The sequence below is a fragment of the Glycine soja genome, chromosome 1, assembly GCF_004193775.1.
Source record: "Glycine soja cultivar W05 chromosome 1, ASM419377v2, whole genome shotgun sequence".
NCBI classification, from domain to species: domain Eukaryota; kingdom Viridiplantae; phylum Streptophyta; class Magnoliopsida; order Fabales; family Fabaceae; genus Glycine; species Glycine soja.
The window spans coordinates 50,136,729-50,154,387 of record NC_041002.1 but is presented as its reverse complement, the minus strand read 5'-3'; the positions used below and the strand labels follow the sequence as shown (position 1 = coordinate 50,154,387).

The following is a 17,659-nucleotide window of genomic DNA, read 5'->3' as shown; positions in this document are numbered from 1 at the left end:
TTATTTAGCTCACATGACTTTTAATGAAAATTTATATTTAAAATACTCTCATCTTCTTTCTCACACTCATTCCTCATGTGTTTTTTTGCACCTATAAAAAATCACTTAATTGTTTAACTCACATTACACCCAAACTCATTCCATCTTAAACACCGTTTAATAATTTAATAGAAAGTCGACACATGTTGGTCACATGACTTTTAATGAAAATTTATGTCTAAAATATTCTTATCTTCTTCTTCTTAACTCCATAAAAGACATTACATCATTATCAACCTAAAAAATATTTTAACACTCTTCCTTCTTTTTCTTTTTTCTCTAATTGGACGTGAACCTATCTTGTTGGTACACATGTGTTAACACCCTTCCTTCTTCTTTTTTTAGTTTAATTTTTTTGGTGTGTGTAGGTTGTTTGATTGTTGCGTTTTTGTTGGACGTATTCCCAGCAATGCAACTTGATTGAATATGGTCATTTGCTTCAAATTTTAGTGTTTTGCTCTTACATTTGTGTTTTTAACTCATTTCTTAAAAATATTTATTTTTAATGGCTAGGTGTTAGATATAATGTCTCAATCAATATTTACATCTTCTTCAAGTGTTAGCAACAATGAAGTAAAAGTCAAATATTAAAGGAAAAACTATTATTGTCTTAAGAAAGATTCATTTACAGGATCAATTGTTAATTTATTACTGAGTATTTAACAAAGATGTTAGGACAATTTCATTTATTCATATATTTCAATTGACGTTAGTTAACGACGTTAAAAGAAGGGGGATAAAAGTAATGTGTAAAAATAGGAAAAAATATCGGATGCAATTTGAGAAAAACAAAGGAAATGCGAGTATAATTTATTAAAAATAAAATAAAAATCATTAAGGATACACAATTTTCAAACGTTAGGACAATTTACATATAGCTATTGTTAAATAGAAATTAAAATATTTTATTTAGATATTGTGATTTTACACTAATACTGCAGTATAGTATATTAATAATTTAATGGAGACTAAAAACATGCATAATGATGGACTAAAATTACATTATTTTAATATAAGAATTAAAAATAAATAATATTGTTATAGGAACTAAAATTTTTATTCGCGAGTTTTTCATGAATTAAAATTTTTATTTCTCAAACATTTTTTTTTATGATTGACTAAATTTATTGGGAAATCCCAAATCCCATCCAAACACATAAGTCATTGTGCAACTTAATTATTTTAAACCTATAATACTTAAATAATTTATTAATTTATGCTTAATGGAAGTATTTTATATTTTTGTACAAAAATATAATGAACAAAATTCATAATAGTATAATACTATAATAAAGCGGCTATTAACATAATATAATTTTATTTTATTGCCCACCTAGCCATTTTAATTCAAACATTTTACATCTTTTTAACTTACTTTCATTTATACAAAACAATTCAAAGTTCTTTATCATAATCTTCTTTATCTCTTTTCATCCTTCACACTTTCAGTTTCATTCTTTTTTAATTCATCTTTACAAACACAATCTCTCTCAAAATAGCTAGAATGAAAATAAATTGGAAAATGGCCGTTGGACCTTCTTGGGCCCACTCCATCATTGCTCTTAGGCTCCTAGCTGTGCCTAGCATCATTTCAATCCAGCTCCATTTAAACTTTAAAGCTTAAACTGACAAAAACAGAAAGAGTGAAAAAATACTTCAAAGCTTGAAGAATGCACCATCGTCTAGTGTTAAGTTTGAGTGTTTGACATCAAAACTCTGCTATAGTGTGTGTTTTGATTGCAGTTAGAAGCTTGTCAAAACATAAATAGAAAAAAAATACATTCTAATGCACCAAACTGAAGCAAATTGAGTGCTTGTTTGCAAAAATGTTCAACTAAACGCACCGGGCGTTCATTCAAAAGCTTCACTATACTTGCATTGTCCTTTTGGCTTTGAAAAACATGTTTTTTCCGTTTAACGTGAAATCAACGTATATGCATACATAGCTAGACTCATTGAGATGAAAGACAATTACGTTGAATATAACTTTTATCCAAACACACCCTAGGTAAACCCTCTTCAAAAGTGTTGAGTCTTGCTTAACACTGACACAGATAATAACATGATTGTTGACAAGATGCCAAAACTATAAAATTAAAAGGATAGAAAGTCCTCACATTAGAATCAACAAATTCTCCTATCCTGTGTTTTATACTATGAGTCTTGACCTCAATGGGGAAAAAGGAAAACACAAGAATGAATGTCATGCCATGACTTACAAGTTACAACATGTGAACAATATACACGCAGATTCTGCTGTCAGATATCTCTGGAGGAACAAAATTCTTTACTGATTTACATCTTTGTAGTTAATAATCCAATAGAAAAAATCTTATTAAAGTTCAACAAAAAAAATAAATCACAATCAATAGTGGTTCATGTGGAAGGAGGGGCTTAAAGATGTGCCTTAGATTTTGACTGTCAAAACACAATTTACCCCTTCACTTTTCCACCCTGATTTTAAGGTTGCTCATCCCAACATCTACCTTTTCCACAGCAGATTCATTTCTCATTTCATTTGGAGGAGATTCCATGTAGTTCAGCCATGGGTGTTGCAGGCACTGTCGTGCGGTCGGTCGCTTCTCTGGTGCAAAATCAAAGAGTGGTAAAAGAAATTCTGAAAACTCTTGAGCATCATTCACTGAAAATTTATATTTATCAGTCAGCAATTTGTCAAGTGGACAAAATTTTAGCCTTCGAATCCTTTTTAGATCCCCATGCCTGTCAAAGAAATCCTTGGATTGAGCTCCACCAGTAGCAATCTGCAACTGACAAGAATTAGATATTGCTAGAATAGAAATAGCTCTTCAAGAAATAATATAAACATACAGTGGGAGTGTACTCTCACCTTCCGGGGCATCTTTCCAAGGAGTTCCATCATTAGGGCAAGGTGATCCTGGAATCAACAGAATGCAGAGTTTGTTATTCTAGTATAAAACAATCTGAAGGATAGAGACTTGTGTTCAACAAGTTTAAGCAATCACAAGTGACCTATAACATTAATGATCATAGAGATTTTTTTTTTCCTGAATAAATCAAAGCATAGTTCTGACTCCAGCAATTGCAGTTAAAATTTTATGTTAATAGCATGAAACTCATGATGCAAACACCTAATTTAGACTCCTTTTCTTTTCATCAAGACCACCCAAGAATAAAAAGCTTTAATGGTGGAAACCACAATTTGATAGCTTTCTTCAGCTATTTCAAGAGTTGTTAATCACAGATTATTCGCGTGAAACTTTGAATTTCATCCTTTGATTATAAAAACTCGTTTTCAGAAATGGTTCAGAACCAGAAAACATATTTTTTAGTTACACTGACAACAGGGCTGAAGCATGTAAAAGGATCATAAGTAGATAGAAACAATAAGTACTTTTAGATAAATTGTTACATAAGATCATTCCCAATAAAGGTATGACATTTGATCTCGAACCAAAAGAAAATTATAAAATAATCCTCGCACTAGAGACATTACTATACAATTACTATTAAAACTAGTTTTTCATGACAAATGCAAAAAATGCTTAAGTGGTGTAGAAAATTGTCAACCTGACATCTGATGTACTGGTTTAACAAGGTGATTCAATGAATTTTGTTCTTATGTATTTTGTTATCTTTCATATATCCCACAATAAAAGCAATATAAGAGTATTTATAAGTAATAAATACAAAAGATAACATGATTCAACCATTTTTTTCATATCGTTTCAGATAATCATGCTGCATTAAACAGATCACATGCTTTGCGCCAAGTTGAAGCCAAAAATACTTCCTTAAAGAGTTATGCTCCAACCAAATGCGCCAGCATAAGTTGCATGTTGCCAAAGCTAATAATCAAGAATTAGTTATAGCACCTATTCCACACCCAAACCTCCTACCAAAACTCATTAATCAAATTATCGAATTAAGTATAAATATTTTTATCTTTCAATAATGGCAAAGAAATCTAAGCTACACAGTTTGTGCTAGAACATTTATCATAAATTCTACATGCATAAGATAAAGAATGCAATTAAACCATTATAGTTTATTAGTGAAATTATCATACCTCATCCTCACTAAAACCTTGTCCGCCCTTGGGTGTAAACAACATATCTCCAGTGGCAAGTTCAAAAGCAATGCAAGCTAAAGACCACATGTCAACGGAGAAGGAATAGCCAGCTTTCAGTATAACTTCAGGTGCTCTGTACTGCCTTGTCTGTATTTCTTCTGCAAACTGCTTATCAGCCCAGCAAGCATTTCCAAAATCTACTATCTTGCATCTCACATCAATCCCATCAATATTTCTACCAGTCTTTGCAGCATCTCCTATTCCTCCCATTGATGCTCTTCTTCCAGATATCTTAGCAACTGCTGTCCTTGCTCTCCTTCTCAACCTTTTCTCAATAAGACTTGTAACTCCACCATTTGTGTTTCCCTCAGGCCGCTCAAGAATTGGGGAAAGTCCAGACCTTAAAGGGTCTTTGGCAGGATCAATGGTTGAACATAGAAGAATGTTTTCAGGTTTTAGGTCAGTGTGGATCATACCACGATCAGTATGTAAGTAATCCAAACCAGTCAAAACACATTTGCAAATCTCTCTAACTTTATTCAATGGAAGACCTTTATAGCGGTTGTATCTGATCAAGCGAAGCAAGCTATCGCCAAGAAACTCAAGGACCATGCAAAGATGCTGCCCATTTGGACCTGTGTGCTTAAAGTGGTCAATCAATTGAATAACAAATTTTGAATTTGTTGGATTGTGGTCAGCAATGGATGAAAGAAGTTCAATCTCATGAAGGGCAGCCTGAGCAAACTGAGCTGCACTTTTCTGGATCTTGAGAGCAACATATGACTGAAAACCACAATCTTAAAATCAGATAAGATACAAAAAAATACATACATGTTTCACCTTCATAGAAGGTTTTTGAATTAAACATAAATACATGAACAAAGGATGAACTCGGACATGGTTCTTAGAGACAGTGCCCAGAAGACTATTGTTTCACCGAGGAACCACCCCACTTGCATCAGTGGAGAGTGTCCTTGTGTATATGCTGTACAACTTAATCTTATTTTCTTCTTTCTTTTGGTTTGCCCCCTTTTTTGCTTTCTAAATTCATGCTCTAGCAAGATCCTACAAGTTAAGTGACTTACGGTAGGACAAGCCTTGGATCTATAAAGATGGCAGTTATCATAAAAGTCTCGTCAGTTTTAACACTCACCGAATCAAAATCTAACTTCATAACGATAATTAGTTATTACCATTCCATATACACGTTCAACTAAGTTAAATACATATCTATTAAACACAGAAAACAATTGAATGTCACGGTTACCAAGGTGCTTAATACACAAAAGCACCAAACAGGCGCAGCAGGGGCACATTTATTGCACCTCTACATACAGACAAATCATCATCCATGTGAAACCAGGTGGTCACGTTTTGTGAGGACCATTCGCCATTTTCCGCTACTCCAACATGCATAGATTTCATTTTGTGACACATGCTGAGCAAAATAAGGAATCGTAGATTCATAGAGCCGTAGTGGCAATCCACATCAAGAAGCCAAATAATCTCAAACAGAAAACGACATCATAAATATGTCAGGAGGAAGTAAACAAAAAACCGAAGATCTCGGAACCTCCACAACATAAGCAAATTTCAACCAACAAAACACACACAACGAAATCTTCAGACCCAGAACCCAAAACAAAAACGGGTAGTCTCAAAACGACATCTTTTGAAGAAAACAATTAAAAAAACGACAAAAGAAAAAGAAAAAGAAAAGGAAGATGGGTATGAATTATGAAACATACCTCAGTTTTAGTATCGTAAGCGAGCCACACGGTGGAAAACTGACCCCAACCCAACTTTCTCTGCGCTATGTACCTGCCGGCGGCGAACTGATCGGCGACTCTGACGGCGTGGTACCCTCCTTTCCGGTAAGAGTCGAATCCCTCATCACCTTCCTCCGACCCCGATGACGACGAACACGACATCACCCTCTGATCTATTCAGATTCACCAAAAAAATAAAAAATAAATAAAAAAAAATCTGATTTTGGTTTCAAAGTTTGCCCCTTTTGATGATAATTGTTTTGGGTTTTTTATGTCACTGGGAAATTGCTTGGACGCGAAGTCTTTTTTTTGTTTGTTTGTTTAAGAGGATGGAGTGTTGTTGTTGTTATTGTATTTGCAGTATGTGTGGCCTTTGCAAGATGCAATTCCTCCACTTTTTTCTCAGTGTTTTCTTTCTTTCTTTCTTCATGTGATCATCATGTGTTAGCTGTGAAATGTGGGTCTTCTATTTTTCGCATTCTGTCTAATTTTCATTGCCCACCCTCTTTTATTTACGCTTATACCCTTCGTTTTCCGAGGTTGGTTTACCTGTGACATTGACCGTTTTCGGGATTCAATAAATTGCATCTGTTTCCAAGTGAGGTGGAGTAATCATCCTTTTCAACAGGTTTGTGAGTTCCTGTAATTTCTAACATCATGCACCTCTCTTTTTTTTTTTTTTTTTATGTGTGGCTTTTTTGTTTGTTTTTTTTATTTTAGGGTTCGCAGGTAGTAATGAGCTAGAGCTAGATAATTATCGATAATTTGATGAGTTAAAACTAGGAATTCTTGGTTTATTTATTGGGTTTGAATTTTTGTTGACTTTATTTGACTTATTAGTCTAATGTGCCATCAATAATGTTGAACTAAAATTTCACGTATTTAATCACTTGTGTTTTTTAATGGTAATTAGGAAGTGTATCTCGTGCGTATTATTCTTTTCATAATTGAATGCCTGGTTGATCATTCAAGGTCAGTCTCTTTCTAACTACTCACTTGATGAATAAAAACATCTTTCAAACTATTCATTTAATGTCTAGCTACAACTAATATGTAACCAATAAGCTACAATTACTCTGTAATTTATAAATTATATCTCACATATCAAGTACATCATTGAGGAGGATCTACCTCAAAAAGAAAAATAAAATAAAATTGAGGACAATAATTTGTTTTAAAAGTGTTTCATTAACTTATCCATTTTAATCGTTGTTCTATTTGTTACTGAGATTATTAATGTATATGGTAAGCTCTTAAATTTCATCAATCATTCCTTTTCCCTTTTAAGATTTCATATACCGTTTAAAGCTAACAATTAATAAGAGTATAAGACCGTAAAAAGTAGTGGAGTAAATTGGAATAGGCATCCTGTTCTAATTACATAGATTGGTATAATTAGAAATAAAATCATGTAGAAAGTGATTTGTAATTTTGGAAATAGAATGGACGCCGAAGTTGGAAAAAGGCATGAAAGCATACATAATATGATGAGGGGGAGAGAAAGATAATATTTTATAAATTATCAGAGCATAACTTGTATTTATGTTGTACAGTAATTTAGTTAATAATACATTAAGAAAAAAAAAATGAAATCCTACTCCTCAAAATATCGATTCAAAACTCACTTCTTTTACAAATAAAATTGCATGACTTGTGAAATGAAATTCAAAATAGGTGGATGAATGGAAACAGACATAAGACTTTTCTAGTCTAAAGATATAACATAAGTATATAAACAGTTACTATACATGTTATATTTTTATTGATGAATTAATCGTTGAAGTTTTTAAACCCAAGATTTGGATAAGTTTCTTTCATTTTTTTTTATCAACTATCAAATGGTTCATGAGTTGTTGTGTTTCATTTTTTGCTCGCGTTACATATTGGGCCAAGTTTCTTTTTCTCCAACTGCTGACATCATGTTTAAAAAATAAAACAATAACGACTTGATTTAGAAGTTAGAGCCATAAGTTCTGTACTGTAAAAATGTAACAAACATAGTTGATAGCAGTTTCTCCAGCCAGTAAAATCATCTGAATGCTGTGAAATCAAGCTAATACAAAATTAATTATGCAATATCTAATTCAAACACAATGATTTTCAATCTCAAATTCGGGTTTTGCTAGTAACAGACAATCAGACATGGTCGCCATTTCTAGACCCATGCTTGCATAGGGTCATTGAATTGCACGAGAGAAAGGGACAACTGCCTACCACCCTAAATTTAGGCCAAACATGAATCAGAAACAAAGCATGAAAACTAATTAAAAGTTCTGAGAGTCTCTCTTTGATCCATAGAAGCAAAAGTAATGAAGCAGAAAATCTCAAACAGCTAACCAATGGAACAATTCTCAAACTTTATTATAGGTCCATATGCTACAATTTTTACATAAAAAATGAACAGCATACAACAACAAAGAATAGATAGATTGATCAATCAAGGACAAACCAAGCTTACACTTAAAACATGTAAAGCACGGTTGCCGCATAAAAAAACCTCAGTTTCTCCCATTGTAACATGTTTGGATTTTTACCATTACACTCTATTCAAAAGTACGTTCAGAATAAAAGATACAAAAGAGTAGTATCTTTCAGCATCCAAAATTGTTATCCCCAAACAAGTTGTTTTGTGCTGAATCATGACGTAGGGGTAGGCCAAAAAATCTCTCCATCACAGAAGTGAAAGTCCCAGTGACAGCAATCACAAACCCAAAAACCGCAATTGCCCCATCCCAAAGAACACACCTCCACCCCAACTCCTCCCTAAAAACCATACAATGAAACATCGCAGGCAGCACAAAACTCAGAACAACATACACACTGCTCCCCACCAAGGACAAAAAAACCGCAAAATTGGGCACCAAAAGCGCCACCAAGCTTATGGCCAACACCATCACCCACCTCAGCCACAAGCAGTACCTCGATCCGCAGAACCGTCTCTACTTCACCTCATTCACCGGGTTCATCATAATCGGAAAAGTGAAGAAGAGATTAACACAAAGCCCCAACTGAACCAATACACTAATCACCCCAGGCCCCAAATTGGTGGTAATAATATCCTTAGTTTCTTCCCCAAACGCTAAGTACCCTAAACCCCCAAACAAACCGAATCCATCCCCAAACCCAAAACCCTACCGAACTTCTTCTTGTCCTTCGCCTCAGTTTCCAAAGGCAAAACCATTCCAATTCCCTCGAAAGCATACACAGCCACACCTATGCCGTAGAAGAACACCGATAAACCCCCGAATATTTTCAAATCGGGCTTGTTCTTAACAAAAACAAAAACATCCTCGACCATCACGATACTCTTGGCAGCGAGGAGGAGAGAGATTCTCGTTTGCGGCGGGTGTGGAAGGCGATGGCGAAGAGCATGAGGAGGCCCATGAGCTTGAAGCTGAAGAAGTGTGTATTTTTAATATATACCATTTATATATATTATAATTAATCAAACAAATTTGACATAATTTTTAAATTTATTATTAAAACGAATAATTTTTTAAAGATAAAGTTATAATAATGATAAACCTAAAATCAGGGTGGGCGGAGATTTTGACAGCTGTGTCACTTGCGGCCTAAAATATGTTGCCATTCCACAAAAATCGCAAGCTCCAACAAATAAAGAGAAGGAGACAAAGAATTACAATTAAAAAAAAATGAAAAAGCTCTTACTTTATACGAAATTTAAGTCATTGTTTTATTTGTAACACATTTTATCATATTTTTCCTAGGATGATTCTGTTTTAAACTGTAAAATTGATAAAAAAAAATAATTTAATTAAATTAATTAACAAAATAAAACTCAAATAATCATTTGAGTTTATTAATATTAGATAAACTCAAATAAAAGATATATTTTTTATTTCAGATAAAAATAAATCTTGAAATTATTATAATCTTAGTAATTCCTTATTTTAAAATTTAAAATTTGACATATCATATTAATAAATATGATGTTTTAAATTTAATATTTTTTTTATAATTCCTCATCAATTTTAAAAGTCTTATATCTTTAATTAATTTCTATCTAATATAACAAAAATATTTATTATTCTTTTCTATTTATTTTTATTCATAAATTCATATAAATTTAAAAATATATCCGTGTAAACTAGGCACTTTTTTTTTTTTTTTACAGAACTAGGCAGTTGCTAGCTATATAAAATTAATATATTAATATCTTACCATAAACAGTAACATATTCTAATAGATATATTTATAAGGGAAATAATTTTACACTTTGATAATATTGTTTATTCATAAAAAACACCACCAGGTTATTTCTCCTTTTGATAATCTTTCAACAGACGTTTGAAGTTTTGTACAAAAAATCATGTCCAGTGAGATAGGGAGTGAATATAATTCATTTGATGTTTATCTTATAGATGAAGAACCAAGCAAACATCCAAATATTTATCTGTGTGTGTGTGTGACAGTGACAAGCTAACTACAATTACCTGGCCTTCTCCAACCAATAGGTCAAGTGTCGGTGTACCCATTCATAAATTTGGTGAGTCCCAGTTGATTATTTCTGGTTGTTTAACAATAAGAAAACGTGATGTATTTTGCAAGCGACAAAAGTATACAGACACCGAAGAGAAGAGACAGTTATTGTGCTAAGATCTCTACGTAAATTATGGTTTTCATCAGTATATCGAGAACCAAGAGAAATTTTGTCTACACTTCACAATTAGAAACGGTTTAAGATAATTCAGTAAGGTATAGAGACCCATAACCATTGAGATGAGGTTTGTAGGAATCAACTAGGAGCAAACCACCAATTTCATTACTGAGTTATTATTTTATCTCTTAAAATGAAAAAAAAAAATGTTGAATTAAATTTTTACTTCCTCAACTTTTTTGGATTCTAATTTTTAATCTCTTAAATTTTTTTATACAACTTTTAGTTATTTGTTAATTTTCTGTCAGCATTTTTAGTTCTAAATTTATTTTGCCTATTTTTAGTTTCTTATTTATTTTTCTGTTGAAAATTGGTCATTGTTTTACCAATTTTAACCCCCAATTTATTTTATATTTGAGATTATTTTTTAGTAATAAAAATAAATGAGGAACTAAAAATGAACAAAAAGTTTTAGAGGAATCAAAAATTAATAAAAGACTAAAAGTTGTCAAAAATATTTTAAGGGATAAAAATTATAATATTAAAAAGTTGAGAGACTTATCAATAAAGAATATTAGTCAAGTGGTTTTAAAAGTATTAAAAATTATACTAAATAGTCCTGCAACTATTAAAAAAACTATTTAAATTAGCCCCTGAACTTTATTGAAATATATAAAAAAATATTCAATATTTAAAAATTAGTTAAAAAATACTATCACCTTACAAATTAATTAAGAGAGAAAGTAATACTAAAAAGTTACTTGGTGTTAGATTTAAAAACAATTGATGGAAGTCTACACCAATCTCCATTTTCCTCCAAACAAACAATGCCCGAGGCCATGAATACCTATTACTAAAAGGTGTGCTTGCTTTGCCGATGGACATGTGATGACATGAAGTCCAACACGCATTCACTGCAAAAACATGACAATTGGTGTTTCTCGGAAACGGAGGTTGGTTTGGACCGGAAATCCAAACACGCACTAAGTGGGGCAGAGTTTGCACAATCCACCCGAGTACTAGACTATGTAATCTATGTTGAGCATATTCTTACTGAAATGTCTTTCTTGACTCAGACTAAGTAGCAGTGAATTCCAAATAAAAAGGTCAGGAAGGATGCCCTTGTCTACCATTTGCATAAAGACCTGCATGGCTTTCTGAAGGTCCCCATTCCTACATAGGACATCAATCAAGGGACTGTAAGTTTCTGTGTTCGGTACACAACCTCTTGCAGTTATGTCTTCCACCAACTTCAAGGCACTCTCAACTTTTCCTTGTCTGCAAAAACCAGTTATGACAGCATTGAATGTAGATGGAATGGGGAAACAGTTATTAGCAATCATTTCATTCATCAGCTCAACGGCCTCCCGGACGTTACCTTGTTTGGAAAATCCATGCACTAAGCAGTTATAAACTAGAATACTTGGAATTCCACCTTCATCAATCATCTGATCATATACCCTCTTTGCATCCTCAATAGCACCCTTCTTGCAGTGCTCTAAAATCATCAGGCTTCTGTCAACAGCCCTGGGGAACAAGTTCCCCATCTTTGTTAGAAACTCAGCTGACTCATCAAATCCATTTTTCTTTAACAGGCCATATATTATGCTATTATAAGGACTTATGTGCCCTCTAGAGCCTTCTTTGCTTTCTTCCATTAACTCCAAAATAGAAAAACCATCTTCAATTCTTTCTTCTGAACACAAACCTCTGATTAATGTGTCAAATGTAACAAAGTTCCATTTGATCCCGTCTGTTTTCATATCATTAAAAAGATCAAGAGCCAAATCCAACATCCCAGACTCACTGAAACCAGATATCAGTACATTGTAGGTATCCACATTAGGTAGACAGCCTTTGTTCTCCATCTGCTTCAAAAAATGAAGCCCAACCTTCACCTTCCCTGCTCCACAAAACCCCTTTATCAGGGTGTTGTAAGCCACAACATCTAGCAAACCTCCCATGCTCTCAACTCTCTCTAAAACCTCGGCCGCCTCCATGGTGCGGCCAGCATTGCACAGAATCTCCAGCACCTTAGTAACACTAACAACATCAGGCACAAACCCCATGCTAAAACTCTTCTCCAGCAGGACAAGAGCCTGAACTGAATTTCCTTCCTTACAATACCCAGATATCAAAATATTAAAGGTAACGTCATTAGGGTCCTCCATCTCATTCATCAAATTCCTGGCCCTCCCAACCTTCCCATTCCTACAAAGTGCATGAAGCAAAGTGTTGTATACCACAGTGTTTGGGGCAACCCCTCTAGACTTAATAAGCTGCAAGAGCTTAAAACCTTCACCTATCCTATTAGTGAGGCACAACCCTTTCATCAAAATCCCAAAAGTGTAATCATCCCCCTCAACCCCACTTGCCATCATGCTCTTTCTGTAAAACTCCCTAGCCATGTCAATGTCCTCCTTCACAAGGACATCCAAAATTGAGTTGAAAATCTTGAGGGAGGGGCTGCCATGAAACTTGTACACCAAGTCAAGCACTTTGATGACAGTTCTAGTCATCCGGGCACGGCCGAGGCCGCGGATGATGGTGATGAAGATGTCATCCCCGGGTGGCGCGCCGAGTGAGTGGGGCATTTCGTCGAGCAGTTGCTTGACGGTGTCGAAACGGCGGAAAGTGCAGAGCTTGTGGATCAAGGCGCGGTATGTGGATTGAGAATGGACGAAGTTGGGGACGGTGGAGGCCCATCTGAAGTATTCCAGTGCCTCGGAAGCAGATTTCTGGTCCAGTATCAGCTGCGAAACATGCTCCTGGCTTGGTGCAGAGGATGAAGATGAATGCGTCTGAAATTGAAAACGCCTTAGAAAATGGGTTGGGGAGGATGTAGGATATGCGAATGCTTTCCAAAGTTTACGCATCTCATCAATCAGTAGCAGCTACTCTACTTTTCCCAGCCACAAAATCGCCTCACTCAGTTGACACTTCACACACGCAAGTTTTTTTTCTTTCTTTTCTTTAGTTTAATAAGTAATTTCGAATTTTAATATAAGATTTTTAGTTGTATTGAATACTTAGATAATTTTTTTTTGTCATACACTAATCTTTATATGCTTAAACAAGATGGTCTAAAACTCTAAACAGAATACCTCTGACCTTGAGAAAAAAATTATGTAAGAAAAGTGGAAAGTAGATTTATACCGTTAATAAGAAATAAGAAATTATTATTGATATAATTTTTTTAAAGATGAAAATAACAAAACATATGAATACTAATCATTATAAAAATCTTATAATCTTATAATTTATTATTGAATGATAGTGTAAAATTGATTTATACAATCCAGGAATAACTTAAAAATTTGAGCCATGATTTACTATTTTTATCCAATTTCATTCTTTCACCAATAAATATTCATACATAAACTTGAATTTTAAATCATTTGACATCTTATCATTATCAATCCTCCGAGCTCATAGATTAATAGATATAGCATTTGTAATTCTTAAATAATCAACTGTAACTTTTTACCGGTCAAATTTGAGATTTACTTTTGAATGTTTATGGTTTTCTTGAATATTATTTAACTCAATCAATCCTTCCTGATTATCTTGATTTGTCTTTTTAAGAGATTTATTTCAACTGAGTTGTTGTTCAGCCGAGTGGATGTTATATCTTAACTTTGTAAGTGATTCTTTGTTTTTCCTTTAATTTGCGAAATGTGTAAAGGCAAAGACAGGTCAACAACAACAATTAAAAAACAACGAGAATGTTTCTAACAAATTTACAATGACTTGAAAGTGTTGTAAAAGATAAACCAAGGGGAAAAGAAAAAATAAACATTTCCTTCATAGCTCTTTTCAGTGGACAATGAAAGTTTGTTATTGTGTTGTGTATTTGTATCACTTCCAGCCATTGAAAATGGGAAGACTGGCGCTGAAGGATTCTCAAAAAATTGGTCTTCAAGAAGCTTGTTGTAGATAACAAGACCAGAAGTATACTTGAACCTTGCCTGGTGAAAGTTCTTGTAATAATCATATAGTAAGTAAAGAAGGCTCTGAATCTGATTGGTACTCCAAAATTCGATTTGTTACAAAGTTGTGTAACATTATTATTGACATTTAAACAAGCAACAATGTTCAAGAACACCCTACTCAATAATCTGTACAAATCAGTAACGAGTTTTATTCATCTACCATTCAAAACTCCCTTGAGAAGATCAAGGCCCTCAGCAGAAATACTCCTCCTCCTATATGATCTAGGAATTTCAATTTTAGGAGGTGGATCTTTGGAGAAACACACCACCACAACTGTCAGGTTGTCACACGTGTTGCGTTGGAGGGCCTCAGAAACAAGTACTTTTGCACATGTGGTGGGATCATTGTGCTGCATGAGCTCCGTCCTCACCATTGTAACAGCACATTGGCTACTCATCACATCCCACAATCCATCACAACCGATTATCAAAAACTCATCTTCTTCTGTCAGCACAATCTCCTCCAGTTCAGGTTCAGAACTTAAGGGACTCTTGGAACCTTTAGAACCTTTGATGTGCCAATCTCCAAGAGCACGCGCCACCGATAGTTGGCCATTGAGGTATCCATCATAGATGACACCACCCAGTTTCTCAATTCTTAGTCTTTCAGATGTGCAATTTGGTTTATGGTCTTTGGAAAGTTCAATGGCTCTGCCCCGTTTGCCCAATACAGCACGTGAATCTCCTGCATTGGCAATAAGCATGGAACTGCAAAATAGAGTAGTAGTAGTAGTAGTAGTAGTAGTACAATTATTAACGTGCTAGCATACATGAAAATACGTGCTTAGATCTGAATTGATAACTATATGGTTCTCAGTCCTTACCTTCCCAACATAAGGGCTATTAGAGCGGTGGTGCCTGAAGAACTATCAAGAGCACTAGCATCTCTAAACGCAAGATCAACCTTCACAAATGCACACTTAACTGCTTTCTTAATTCCACACGGGAAATGAGCATCTTCAACAATAAACTTGAGAATGTTCTTTCTGGTAAATGATGCTGCATCAACACCACCATGGCCATCAAATACCTGTATATCAATCTCCATGAGTATCTAATCTATAAGGTATTTAAATGGCAACCAGATTGGAATATTAATAAATAGTTTAATACATGTTTTCAACTCAGTAATTTATATCGTTTATATATCTTTGTAAATCTTTTAGGCCTATATGGTTAATCAGTGATGGGAAATTCATTCATGTCTTGGAGATTACACCACTTATGAAGAGATTTGGCCCATTTCATTAGGTAAATAATGGGATCGATCAAACTCAAAACGAATAAGCATACCCCATAAAATGCTGCAGGAGAAGGGAGGTCTTCCCTTAGATCGACACATTCACTAAGAATATCAGCACATATGAACTCATCCTCCATGTATTGCTTTGGTCCTTTGTCAGAACAACATCCAGATCGCAATACAACTAAAAAGTCTGGTTTTTCTTCTGTGCTTGATTTAAGTCCAACAATATTAATATTTGATTCCTAGACAAAAGAAGAAAGGTCATAATTACTAGTTAAGACTATATCAAAATACATGGGTTACCCCAACTTGAACAAATAAACATCCATTTTCTTTCCATGGAACTCAAACGGCATTTCTCTTTCTATGCATTCATAGACATAGACACTCTAATTGAAACAAACTGGTCAAAAAAAGGACACAAACCAACAAACGCATGGAGTTACTCAAAAGATTAATACTAAAATGCCATTTTACCAACTTTCAAGGAAAATTATCCTAAGGCTGGAGCTTTTGTAAATCATCAATAAAAATCATCAGAAAGTTTACTGACCATTTTGCAATTAGCTGCAGATTCGATAAGATCCAAGTGCATGTTTGCAAACTCGTTGAGAAATAAAGAATAATGTTTAGGATGTGGAAGCTATACCTTATTAGATTCTCAATATACACGAAAAACCACATCTAGGACGTGGAACCAAACACGCTACAAGCCTCTTTTGTAATACAACAATTAATAACAGTGCTAGGATGATATCGAAACAATAAAAGAGGAAACAATATGTTCCAAGCTTTCCTAAATCCTAGATTTGTACCAATTTTTTTTCACATCCATCAAAAGCTGCAAAGCTATTATTGAATCTAGATATCCAATCCACGTCGACAAAAACATAGGATTTCAATTTCATGATATATACTAACCGGTTCAGCAGACCAAGAAGAGCTGCTGCAATGGCGCATAACCGAATGGTCCCTTGGAGGTTTTGCAGCATTCTGATTCAAATTCCCCACCGTATCACCATTCAGATCTTCCATGGAACACTCACTATTGCCCCTGGGGCAGGGGCACCCACCACCAACACCACTCATTATAGCTGCCTCACACGTGAAACCTGTCCTTGTCCCATAACATCAATCAAACCACAACCACAACCACGACCAAACAAAAAACTTAAAGATTTATTTGTCCCTTATGCCAGAAGCTTCTATAAAACTGTTCAAACAACCGCCACATACGCCATTTTTAAACCACACCCCAGATGATCACACAAGAAGAAAAAACTATTCCAAACGTGGTTCGCACTTGATCCGAGAAAGAAAATAAATAAAACCTACTCCACTCAAGGAAACCGTGAGAAACACAACACAGATCAGAAGAAGAGGTTGTTTTGCGAGCAAATGAAAAAGGGTGGTGATATGTGTTAGCTGGTGGCGTGCACAGAAAGAAACAAATGGTGTTGTGCCAAAGGGAGAAGATTAAGAGCAGAAAAACCAAGACCAAAATAGAGATAGAGAGAAGGGGGAACCGTTGAGAAGAGTATGTATAAAGTGATTGGCAATTGCAAGTTTTGCGCTCGCCATTGTAGCGCTTCGAAGGAACTCACATGTGGCTTCTTCTGCTGCCATTTGTGTTACTAGTTGACCGCATGCCCTTGTGGTAAGAAAACCTCTTCTTACAATCTATAAGTTTTCTATTATAGTATTAAACTAAGTTATTCTATGTATTCATTTTTATTTTTATTTTATCTTTAATTTGTATGCCTTCTTTTGCCAGCTGAATAGCCCCTCGAATAGCTAATATTTCAGGTAACTTTCTTTCAAAAATTCCTAGAAAAACTTTTCTAGCCGCGGCCATAACGGTTACCATGATCTCGCCAAATAATTTTGACACCAACACATTGTCTTACTCTAACAACCTCATCAATATTGATTTTCATAACTCCT

At 34.4% G+C, this 17,659-nt stretch overlaps 3 protein-coding genes and 1 pseudogene across 4 annotated transcripts; all 4 read right to left on the bottom strand.

The window, feature by feature from the left end:
• Window positions 1-2,126: 2,126 nt before the first annotated feature.
• LOC114419116 (SRSF protein kinase 1-like) lies at window positions 2,127-6,357 on the bottom strand. Its single transcript, XM_028384722.1, has 4 exons — window positions 5,839-6,357; window positions 4,088-4,873; window positions 2,888-2,935; window positions 2,127-2,801 (listed from the first exon to the last, which is right to left on the bottom strand). The coding sequence occupies exons 1-4, from the start codon at window positions 6,019-6,021 to the stop codon at window positions 2,481-2,483; spliced, it is 1,338 nt and encodes a 445-aa protein (XP_028240523.1). The 5' UTR covers window positions 6,022-6,357; the 3' UTR covers window positions 2,127-2,480.
• A 1,835-nt stretch (window positions 6,358-8,192) lies between these two features.
• LOC114392893 lies at window positions 8,193-9,262 on the bottom strand (annotated as a pseudogene).
• Window positions 9,263-11,221: 1,959 nt separating this feature from the next.
• Window positions 11,222-13,558, bottom strand: LOC114419103 (pentatricopeptide repeat-containing protein At2g17525, mitochondrial). 2 transcript variants are annotated; one of them, XM_028384711.1, is made up of 2 exons: window positions 11,856-13,558; window positions 11,595-11,755 (listed from the first exon to the last, which is right to left on the bottom strand). In XM_028384711.1, exons 1-2 carry the CDS (start codon window positions 13,351-13,353, stop codon window positions 11,730-11,732), a joined length of 1,524 nt encoding a protein of 507 aa, XP_028240512.1. In that variant the 5' UTR covers window positions 13,354-13,558; the 3' UTR covers window positions 11,595-11,729. The 2 variants fall into 2 exon arrangements, with proteins under 2 accessions (XP_028240506.1, XP_028240512.1); XM_028384705.1 differs by having other exon boundaries at window positions 11,222-13,555.
• Window positions 13,559-14,504: 946 nt separating this feature from the next.
• Window positions 14,505-17,400, bottom strand: LOC114419092 (probable protein phosphatase 2C 47). The gene is made up of 4 exons (XM_028384697.1): window positions 16,637-17,400; window positions 15,763-15,957; window positions 15,294-15,499; window positions 14,505-15,177 (listed from the first exon to the last, which is right to left on the bottom strand). Exons 1-4 carry the CDS (start codon window positions 16,802-16,804, stop codon window positions 14,622-14,624), a joined length of 1,125 nt encoding a protein of 374 aa, XP_028240498.1. The 5' UTR covers window positions 16,805-17,400; the 3' UTR covers window positions 14,505-14,621.
• Window positions 17,401-17,659: the final 259 nt, after the last annotated feature.